Here is an 11,902-nt window from a genome sequence, read left to right as displayed (position 1 = left end):
GAGAGGCTGCGAGCAGTCCCCTTTCTGCCGCCCCCCTTCGGCTCTGCCCGGGGGAAGGCAGCTCGCCACGCTCGCTCCCGAAGAACCAGGCGGAGGCGGCCGCGGAGGAGTCGCCCCGCGGCTTCTGGCTAAGGGGTGCCGGCGCGATCAGACAAAGACAAGGACGGGCTTAGTAAATATTGGCTGGCTTTGTACAGCGTTAGCTCTTCTTTTTCTTCTTTTTTCCCCTTCTGCAAATGTAGGTGGGACTCCAGAGGAAGGGCTGGGAGTTATCTGCTGTGCTGCTTGTTGGGCCAATACGAAACCAGGGGCCAAGAAAGAGCTTAGGCAAAAAGAGAAGAGATGGGACGCAAATTCAGTTTTCCATGCTGATTTTAATCTTCCTTAGAAGCGTGTGCTGGTCTTTAACTCTCAGGATGCACCATCAGAGTACAGTAAAGAGGACTGTTGTGTTTTCGGCAGAGTGAGTACATCTGCAGCTGATCTGAAGTGCAAACTTGTACTTTAGCATCTCAGTAGGAGATAGATGTAGCAGGTCGTAACAGAAGTCCAAGCATGCTTGAGAAGGAACCTGTTTGGTTTCTGACAAATGTGATACAAGCTGCCAAAATGACAAGGCATTTCATGCTGGCTGGCTTTACAGGACCAGTGGGGAGAGAGGAAATGAATTAATCTTGAACTGCTAGCAACTGAGCTTTCATGTTTGGTAACAGCGGGGCACTTGCAGAACTTGTCAATACAGGTTACTGGCTGCTCCTCTTTACACCAGAACTGAACTGGAGGTGTGGTGGGAAACCTTTCAAAAGGGAAACGCCATTCAAAAATCAAGTTAATTCAATTAAAACCCCCATGTTGCTCCAGTTTCTGTGTCGAACACACCAATTACTTAGTTCACATTCAATAAATGGCAAATAGAGGAAAAATCTGCCAGGAAGGCATCAGGCTATGGCAGACAGAATTTTGGGCCCACTTTTTATCTGACTGTTGAACCACCAGGGTTTCCGTGGGGAGAGGAGTAGAATGCAGCAGCCATCCCATGCAGTCAGTGGTTCCCCCCATTGACTGGTAGATTAGTAGCCTTAGCAGCTTGTGCTCAAGGCAGACAAATACCAAAACCAAGTATGAAGTTCTCACAAAGATAGAATATGATGGTCTGTACTAACTGACTTACCTACCAAAGTTTTCCATGCCATAGAGTTGCTCATCAAAAAAGTCACCTCTCCCTTCTGAATCCTCCACGAAATTTTTCTTAAAAAAAAAAAAAAAAAAAAGGCAGTATGAAGAAAGCTTTTATTACTGGAAACATTCAGACCCTTGGTTTTGTATCAATACACTTGGTAGTGTCTGTCTTGCCTGGATCTGAATTTGCTTCAATTGCTACTCTTGTGTGCAGGAACAAAAAGTTTGAGAAAACTAGTCTCTTAATTTCAACTGCCTTGTTGCATATCGCATATCTCAACAGGCCAGAGGCTATTTCAGATCACTATTTTGGTAGAGGCCGTGCTGTTCTCCGAAAGATTAGCTGGAGGATATCTATGTTATGTTTTTACAAGCAGATGTAAGCAAGTTCTGCCCAGTTGTTGAAGGTCTGAACAGCAGCTCTGCTGGAGCTGGGGCTGGTGGCCTTGCAGATCAGGGCAAGGTAAGGCCATGTGGGTGGCCACCCGCTCTGGTTCAGAACTGACTCCTGTGCAAGCAGGTATGGGCATAGTAGGAGCCTGGGGTGCTGTGCAGAAATAGAATATGGGCCTGTTTAAGGCCACCACAAACATTATTTAATATAATTTAAAGTTGACTGAAATGAGTGACCAGAGCAAATCTTGGCTTTGAACAGAAGTCACATTGTGAACTTTGCCTGGTCTCAGCTTTAAGCATGATTGTTGCAGAGCTGCATGAAATGGCAAGTGAACTGTCTTTCAGAAGCTTTGCTGTGCCACCATTGTAGGTGCAGCGTTTGGGAGCCATTATCTAACAGAGCTTGTGAGGGCTGTCCCTGCACAGACACCTGTGTGTCACAAAGCTGAAAAGGGGTTGTGTGAACCTGTGTGTGTTGGTGAAGTCTCCGTGCCCTACTGCAGATGCAAGTATGGGGAGCAGAGGGACTGTTTTCCATGAGACAGCTCTGATGATAGCTTGTGCTAGGCAGATGTTAAGAAATGGTTGTCTCTGTGTGTGTGGCATGATTACAATATTTAGTTGTCCTCTGTGGCAGAATAGTAATAAAAACTTTTGATTTATTTCAGGCAGACTCAACACTGGCTTCTCTAGACATGATAAGCAGTCAGTTCCAACCTTATGCAAGATGACCACTCCGTGGTAGTGACTACTTGTTGACAGGCTTGGTGGTCTGATTGTTTGGAGGAGAGAGGGGCTGCAAGCAGAGGACTTCTCCCCCACCCCTTCTTCCAGTGAAAGTGAGAACTGTGTTCTGTTGGTGCTCAAGTATGCTGATTAGTGTTGCTGTTTTTTTAAAAAGCTTCTATCACAGAAAGCTCCACTGCCTCTCAGAGCTGTGCAGTTTCCAGTTTACCAGGTGTTCCTTTTTAATCAGGGCAGTCAATTGCCTAGCATTTATAAAAGGCCTTAAGTGAGGAAGTAATCAGCACTGTCTATTATAGCAAGAATAGGATTTGCAATCAAATAGTGACGTGGCTAATGTCATTGAAACATTTTCACTGGTGGCTTCATATTCTCAGGCACTATGCCTCAAATTTGGTGTGGGGGAAAAACTGCATGTTACATCATATGGCACAGGTAATGCAAGGTGATTAAGTTGTCAGTTTGCTGTAGAGGAAACCCAGATGATAAAATGAGTGGGGACTTTGTCCGTCAGGTTCAATTAACTCAGATGTCTTACTGTTGTCCTGAAGCTCACCCCCCACAATAAGCAGGTGTATAAGGAAAGTTCAGGCAAAGCTGAATGCTGAAAGACATCAGAGAATCTCCTCCCTGAAGAAGGATCTTCTCAGCTGAAGGCAAAGCTATTTTGAGTAGCCTGATAAACAGAAGAACGTTCCAGGAAACTACTCCCATTCAAACGTGTCTCTGATGATCACCCCCAATTCCTTTTGTTCCCATAAGCAATACTTTCTCTTCTAATTTCTATCAGGGTCTGGAAGGGAAATAGTGCACCAACAGTTACAATATCTCCCATAAATGCCTATCGTATGCAATGGAGATGTTGTCTCTGTGTTGAATTCTTGGTTCAGGGGTGTAACAGAAGACAAAGAAACTCCACCTAAGATAAGATGCTTTCTGAATATAGTATCATTTTATCTTTCCTTCCCTGCAGGACATACATGTGATTTCATTTCTTCTGTACGTTTCCAAGCAGTGAGCCAGTTTTGTTACAGAACAGGGAAGTTTAGGACTGAAGGGGGTCAGGTTTCATGGCTGGAAGTGATTCATGAATTGGAGTTTAAGATCCATGCTCCCAAATGACGTATTTACGAATAGCATCAAGGACCAGCCTTTGAAGATGTTACTGTCCTAAATGGGGAGCAAGAAAGTGCTGTCAAATGCATGGGGAAAGAAACATGAAATATTCACTCCCTGCAGCACTGCTGGAGCATGTAAGTATGTGCAGGATAAGATACACACTGTAAGACCATCCTGGAGTGTTTGTGACTTCAAACCAAAGTGCTGAGACAAATTTCAGCAGAGGCACAACTGTCCTGCTAAATCAACAAAATAGCCATCAACTAAATAGCCATCACATCTCCATAGAAGGAATTTTATTCTCAGAGTGTGAAAGTCATCTCAGGCTAGTTTTGAGGGAATTACATTTTGAGTGAGCATAAAGATTATTAAATATAATTATGTTGGGTCTCTTAAAAAGGACTAGATGAAAATGTGGTCATTAGAGGCTGGGATGTCTTTTACTCAAGAATTGAGTAAAACTGAGTCCTTTGTCAAAACAGAGGTATCATCAGTGATCTGGGACAGTTACAAAGGAGTTCTTGATACAATTACTTTACAGTTCCCTAAAGCCTGCAATGAATTTTTTCACAAACCTGTTTGGCATATTAAAACTTGTGTTTGCTGCGTTCTTATTCCATACCCCATTTCTGCTGTCTGAGTAGGGCAGGGGAATCCTGCAGAGTCAAGGGAGACTACAGGGAATTCATTATTAAAGCAGAGGGTGTTTGTATTTTCTGTCCACTTTGCATTTGTGTCCTCTCCACAGAGCTGGTGTGGTGTATGGCACTTGGCTTCTTTCTGCCTGGGCTCTGGGCAGTAAAGAGTGTGGCAGCAGCACGTCCTGGGTAATGTGAGTTACATGGCCAAGGCTGCTGCTATCAGTTTTTTGCGTTTACCTCTTTCCAAAAGGGTGGGTCCCTTGAAGTGTATTTTGTAGCTTTCTTCAAGTATGTTGCTCTATCAACACATCTCTAATTATTTATTTGGGAGCAAAATTGAAAGGTGGGGTAGTTATCACCATTTCCCTGTAATGCACACATTGGGTAAAGAATTGAGGCCTATGTCATGGGTCAAAGAGGGACTGAGACAGACATAATGGTACATTTCTCTGTAGGATTCTACATGAGGTCCATTTCATACAATCAGAAAATAGTTCGGACTGAAAGAGACATTTAAAGGTCATCTCTTACAACTTCTCCCTGCACTGAGCAGCAACATCTTGAACTAGATCAGGTTGCTCATGGCCCTGTCCAACCTGACCTTGAATGCTTCCAGGGATGGAGCATCTACCACCTCTCTGGGCAACCTGTTCCAGTGTCTCACCACCCTCACTGTAAAAAATTTCTTCCTCCTATCTAACATAAATCTACCTTTTTATAGTTTGGAATCATTACTCCTTGTCCTGTCACTACAGGCCCTACTGAAAAGTCTGTCCTCATCTTTCTGATTGGCCCCCTCTAAGTATTGAAAGGTGCCAGTAAGGTCTCCCTGGAGACCTCTTCTCCAGGCTAAATCAACCCCAACTCTCTTGTTGATTGCATTACATGTTAATTATCTGAAAGCTAAACAGAAAAAACTTAGTACATATGGAAAGTACTAAATAACCGGTGAAGATTAATCCATAAACAACGGGACAGAGAGCACTGAGAAGACAATGATACTTCTAAAACTTAATACTAGTCTCTTTCTCAAATCACGGGGGTGAATATTTCCCCATAAAAATACGCCTTTTTTTGTTAGTCAGGTGTGTGCCTTATATTACGTTGTGCATCCTGAGGGCTACCCACAGCATTCCTGTTGTGTAGGTACTGGGTAGGGGGTTTATGTTTGTGTTTTGTGGAATATTTGACTGCTACTCTTTGCCCACACCATTTTGCAGTTCTGCAGGACCAGTGGGGTGGGTTCAGCTGGCAGCTGCAAAGGTGAGGCAGAGCAGCTAGGATTGTGGAAGACGTGTTCAGATAACTCACTTCTGGTTTGATGTCCAAACTAAGGGAGGAGCAGAGCAGGAGAAGGCAGGGTTGAGAGAAGAGACAGGGATTCAGGCACGAAGAGCTCTTCACCTGAGAAAGACTGAGTAGATTGGTGCTGTTTAGAGACAGTAAGAGAATGGAGAAATAGAATATTCAGAAACCCAAATCTGATGGGAAAAGGTAATCTAGATCCCTCTGCTTACTTTTCCTTAGTAACACAAAGTTATCAGAGAAACTGAAAGTCCAAAAACATCACAAGGGTGAGGTGTGCTCTGTACCACATCATAGCCTGGAAATGCATTGTCACACGCTGTCATTATCTCAGCCAACGTTCCAGAAAAATCCAAAATAGAAGTAAATAATTGAATAATGAGAAGCAAGCAACTCTGTCTTATGCCTTTAGCTGTTATACTTATTAAGCTGTGTAATGATTCATGACCAAACCTAACTTCCTGACAATAGGAAATAATTTTTTTCTAGCAGCTCAAGCAGCCTGCATGAAGGGAAAAAAAGTACATTTCCAAAGCTGTTTGGAAAGCTGTTCCCTTTTGGGTGGGAGCCTGAAAACTCCCATTAACTCTCACTTTTAATGTCTGGCTTCCCAGCGTATGGAACACTGGTAAGATGGAAATACTTAACATGTCTTCTGAAACAAATCTGAAACACATTTGGCAGTTGGGTGTCCCTCTCCACACATCAGCATGCACGGGAGAAGCTGTGCAGAGAGGGAGGTGGTTAGCACATGAGCCTGAGTCATGGGAGATAAGTGTTTCTATAGCAGCCACCTTTGAGGGAAAGGGGGGATGGAGGTTCTCTAGGGACAGCAGAGAAGTGTCTGCCGTGGCTAGAAGAAACTTGGTTTTGCCCATGCCTTGTTGATCTTTCTAAGAATATTAACAGAGAGCTGGATTATGCAGTACTTCTGCTAATGGGTGGACTGACAATTGACAAAGCCTGTATTTCAGTTGACATTATTTTTTTTTTTTTTAGAATTTGATTTCATTATTGTCATTGAGAACAAATAATTTGTATGGAAACTCTCACACTTGCAGGTCGGATTGTTTACCATTTAATACTGTGTGGATGAGATATTAAGTCTAGGTGATAGCAGCCACAAGCTTTAACATGGTCTTGTGCAGAAGAACGCAGCCTGGCACATGTGATGCAACTTCCAAAGCTCTGTACTTCAACTTCTTTGATCTGTGGGTCATCTTAAAATTTCCCTGCTGGAAGCACACACCTCTGCATCAGTGAAATCAAGGAGACTGGCTGCAGGCTTGCTTTCCTCAGTGACCATGGATAACCATCAGTAATCCTCAGTAATCACAGATAGATACCTTATCAAGGCTGTGACCCTTCACGCTGCAGCAGATGAGAGGTTTAAGACTCTGGCCAGATAGAATCAGTGAGCTGGGGGCAACGATAGTCAGAGTGCTGGGAGGGGCTTGTTAGCAAAAGGGTGTGTGGATGCTTAAACACCAGAGTGGGGGTACCTGTTCTGTTTGATATGCAACTTGTGACATACAAAATCGAAGGAAAACCTAAGAGGAGAAAGGTGGTGGGCAGATCTTATCTCACTCAACAGGGTTCCTCTTGCTGTCTTATACCAACAATTTTATACAAAATAATCTAGCCTGAAAACATGTTGATGAAGAATGTGTTAGATATATGTCCACAATGACACTTTGGTCTGTGAAACGTCAACCCAACTTCAGACTAAGTTCAAAAGGTTTAAGGTACTGCATGAAACAGTAATGGCTTCCTACGTGCATTGGATATTGAGATTATTTTAGGCTGCCATATTATCCTAAAGCTGTTGGGGAAACTGGAGAGAGCTCTGAGAACAGCAGAATGCACAAGCATGGGTTGAGTAATCACCTTAGGAAAAAGTTACGAAGAGCAGTATGTGCAAACTGACAGCTCTATGGGAAGAAAATGCTTCACTGCAAACAGCAGGACAGTGTTCATGCTGATAAAGAAGAGAATGCTTGATGATATTTCTTGGAATCGTGTAGTGAGAGAAAGGTGAGAAAGTTAAGCTTGGTAACAGGAAACACTTTCTAGTCATGAGGTCTATTTTGGCTTCAGAAGTGTCTTACAAGGAAAATAATGGTAATCGTGCTAATTGGGATATTCAGAAATAAAGCTGATGAATCATTAATAAATGTAGAAGCCTGTGTCATGGTAAAAGTGGAGTAAATACTCAAAGATGTCTTGGTCTCTTCAGAAGCTTCATCAATACCAAGAAATTGAAAACGATCTCCTAAAATTTCTCCTAAAGCAACAAACTCCACAAGGTGATCAGTACCAGGGAAGGTTTTGTTTTTTTTTCCTCTGAATCCTGGTGGGAAAAAATCAGCAGTCATAAAAGGAGATAATGTGGAATTGCCATCAAAGTGAATTGCATTACGACTTGTTGCTCACCCTCTGTGTTAATGCTCCTGAGAGTGCCAAGTTTACCGTGGATAAACAGGAGTTTTTTTTAAACCTTTGCAGTAACTTTGGAATTCACATATTCACTGAATGCACTCTAGGGGAAAGAAGATCACCCCCAGCTCTCATTTCTTTCCTTATCAGTTGCTGTTTGTGAAAAATTATTTGTCTTGATCCAATTAAAGGTGCATTTTGAGATTTCTATGAATTTGAATATTCTATATAATGACTAAAAAGAATGGTATATGTTTCCAAGTATTTGCATAGTTCTACACATTTTAGTGTCTCCATTATCTTTAGGTGCTATCTTGACTAATACAGAAAATTCTTGCATGCAGTGACAATAATTTGCATTTTTAGTGCATCTCCTTAGAGGACCTATTCTTTGCTTAATCTCAGACTTGTTTGCAGTAGTGCTGCAGTGTGCTGAAATCTTAAAATGAAAATCAGTCAAACTACCCTTAAATCACCTTGCTGTTGAGTAAAGGAATACGATTTTCAATTTTCTTCAACCTTTAGTGAGTCTGTACCATCCCAATGGGAGTGTCTCACAGGGTTAGTTCCTGGATGGAAGGCATTAAAGGTTCATTTCATCCTATTCCCAGGTATTGAGGGTGGTGGTATTCTGTTCTTCAGTCCAGCCTGCATCAGCACCTTAGCTACAGGGTATGTTTTTTCTGTCTTCACTGATGTCTGTATTTGACAGACCTTTCCAATTTTTTTTTTAATGTGATTTCAGCTTCCAAACAATTTGCTGAAGAAGTCTTGAAAGCACACAATGACTACCGGAAGAAACACGGAGTGCCCCCATTAAAGCTCTGCAAGAAGTTAAACAGAGGAGCCCAACAGTGAGTTCAGTCCTTTCTTTGCTCTAATGAGGTTTGTGGCACTTTTACTTGTTAGGCTTGACTGTGCATACTGCAAAAAAATATTTACCTTTTGATGTGCTGATATTCAATGAAGACTTACTGAGTGGAAAGTGACAGACTACTGTTTCTGTCTCCCTACCCAACTCTTGTCATCCCTTCTTTCTCCATCACATAGCACCAGTTGATCACATGGTCACTTCTGTGGTCACAACCATAGAAATCTTTCTTGCATCATTTTCCAGATGTGGACTGCATCTGTCTATGCTGGTATGTCTCCTCTGCAGAGGGTTGTTGCCTAAAACATGCTTCATGACCACCTCTGTCAGATAATGGATTAGCATCTGCAGGAGAGTATCTACTGCTGCTGGAATAGTGAGAAACAACTTTTGCATGATAGGAAGTGATGACTGGTCTAAGATCAATGGAATCAGAAGGAAGTAATTTCAAATCAAACTGTCGTATCTCCTTAGCCCAAAATCAAAATGGTCACATGTTGTTTTGTAGTCTGGCAGGAGGGGCACATCTTACATCTATCTTCTCCAGTGCTGAAGACTACACAAATTCTTGTCAGTCGAACATACAGTGAATCCATCTTCCTGCTGTCTGAGTTAAGTCTTCCTTACAGAAATTTGAGTCTAACACAGCGTGTCCTCTTTATTGTAGATATGACAAACAGATTATTTCCTTTCCCTTTACAGCAACCTTTTTTAAAGTAGATTTGAAAACCTTCATTTTTCTCAGTCTTATCCTTGCAGTACAAAGGAAATACCTGAAGGAGTAAATGCTGATTAAACTATTCAGAAAATGAATGTATTTCCATAATATCTAAACAGTAGTCAGTTTAATCCCAACAAACATGAGATTTCATCTCCCGTTGAGCTATCTACCATAACCATGCAGACTTCTCCTCACCAGCTGTCTGGGAGCCACAGGGACTGTAGCCTTTCCAGAACCTGATTTACTGTCCCAGCATGGTGCTGCTCTGTCACACAGATGTGCCAGCTCCTGCACTCCTAGACCAGAGATCTCTGCCAGGTGTTGTGCTGCACAATGCACCATGTATGTGGCATGTGGACATACATGCTGGCAGCAAGGAAAATCTGATTCTGCCTTGATTTTTTTCACTTTTTTTTTTTTCTTGATAACTGGATACAGTATTTCTAAGAGATGGAATGCTAGTGATTTTTCCACATACCTTTGCAATCTGCTGGGGCTTTCCTTCTCTTCTTAAAAGGTTTGTTTTGTTTCTGTTTTACATGGTGCCTCACAACAAGGAAGAAATTTCATTGACTGGTTGATAACACTTGTGTCTCCAAAGTGCTACAGTTGGTTTGAGCAAGTCAACTTGTATGAATAGTTCAGATTATTCTGTCAAATATGCATTGCTCCATATTTATCTCTAAGTGTGCTATTGCCCTTGCTGGGTATTTTTAGGTCCTTTTGGAATTCCTCACAGCTCTCTCCTGTCTCAGCTGACTTTCCCTGCTGTGATGAGTAACAATAGGAAACCTTTGGCTACAGTCTGTAGGTTAACTTGTAAGAATTAAGACACATGTTCAGAGACTGGTGAAACTAGTTGATAGCATGAACCAGAAATAGTTTGATCTTGATAGAGGACATGAAATACAAGAAATCTCTTATTTGTCAGGACAGATTTTGCATAATCTCAAATTCAAAGAACTTCACCTTTTCTTTAGGTGTATCTGAAATCTTTGTTGGTACATATCCGGTGTATCTCTCGGAACTTCTCTGTGCCTCTGTACTGAAAACGGTCTGTTTCCTACTATTTCCACTTCCAATAATTGCAACAGGTTAGATGAACTGACTGTTGGATCCCTGCTTTAGCATGAGATGAGTCACCCTCAGCAGGTGTCTGTTTATCTCTGACGGTAATGAAGCATAGGGTGATGATCTCAGATGCAAATCTCATGTTTTCAACTGCCTGAGCTAGAGTGAATTAATCACCCTTTGGCTCAAATCCTTGGCAACTTTGTCCGTGTGCAGTGTGTACTTTGTTCCAGTCTTGCCTCTTGCTTGGGATGTGGGAATCCTTGAAGAGAAAATAACAGGACTGTAGTGATATGGGGCATGAAGGAGCATCTAGAGATCCTCCAGTTCAGGATCTATCAGACTGACAGCTGACAGGTTTTCATTATTTCTGAATTAATGGAAGTAGCCAAATACTTTGTTTGTTTGTTTTGGGGGGCGGATTAGGATAGAAGGAAATGAGAACCTAATGACTGAAGTACTAGTTTGGGCCAAAATGTTCAGCTGGACAAATTTCCTGTCTCTGGCAGATGTCAGTAATTCATGACTAGGGCTGGAGCAGCAGGACAAAACAAATGTGGCAATCCTTCCCCCACCATCTTCTCCCAGAAATTACAGATTTCTCCTGGAAATTATGGTTTTCTTAAACAGTAGGTCGTATCCTCATTTTTTTTGTCACTGTTGTTTAATAAGCCCTGAAGATCCCCCCAGACACACTGTAAATTTGTCTAGCTCGCTGTCAAACCCACACGTGCTTTGGCATCTGCATCATCCTGTGGTGATGACTCCTGCTGCCTAGTGTGGAAAAAGTGCTTTGTCTTACTTCACTTTTAAATCTATGACCTGGTGATTCTGTGTGTTGCCTCCTATTCCTTATGCTGAAATAGCAGTCTTTCCAATTACACCCTCTCTGTACTGAAGCCTTTCCAATGCTGAATAAAGAGCATAATTGTTTTACTCATGATGTTCTTCTTAACCCTATTGTCATAAGCCAATAAAATACATCCCACACTCTCACATGTCAGCTTCTATAGAGACAGTGCTGCTTATCCCCATGTTGGTGTACACAGTTGTTGCCTCAGATTCTCCGCGTGCTCCCCTTCTCTTCCGTACTGTCACCCAGCACATTGCTCTTGTTTTGCATTTGACTTTTGTTCAAAATGTAGGGTTTTTACCCTTGCTTTGACTGAATCCCTGCTTTGTTCTTTTTTCCACCTCACTGAGAACATGTAAAGTTACTCCTGGCTTAGAAATGTCAGGAGATGAGAGCTGTAGCAATTGCTGCAGGCACTTCTCTTTCCACCAGCAGCTGCAGCTAAGGATGGCTGGTGGCTTTCCAGGTGCTGGGCAGAACATGGTGGGTGGAGGTCTGCCCTTTAATGTCTTTTAGGTCCCTCTCAGCAGTGACACAAATGCTTAGGAAAGACAGGGAAAACAGCC

At 42.3% G+C, this 11,902-nt stretch overlaps 1 protein-coding gene across 1 annotated transcript in view; it reads left to right on the top strand.

Annotated features, from left to right (window-relative positions):
* Positions 1-8,565: 8,565 nt before the first annotated feature.
* Positions 8,566-11,902, top strand: part of GLIPR2 (GLI pathogenesis-related 2) — a gene marked incomplete at its 5' end in the record, with an annotated part of 13,439 nt that continues 10,102 nt past the window's right edge. The window contains one exon of the mRNA XM_008936635.1: positions 8,566-8,674. Within this exon, the coding sequence (XP_008934883.1) occupies positions 8,566-8,674 (109 nt within the window). The remainder of the gene's footprint in view (positions 8,675-11,902) is intronic.

This window comes from Merops nubicus, unplaced genomic scaffold, assembly GCF_000691845.1.
Source record: "Merops nubicus isolate BGI_N331 unplaced genomic scaffold, ASM69184v1 scaffold23043, whole genome shotgun sequence".
Lineage (NCBI taxonomy): Eukaryota > Metazoa > Chordata > Aves > Coraciiformes > Meropidae > Merops > Merops nubicus.
This window is presented reverse-complemented; position numbering and strand designations above follow the sequence as displayed.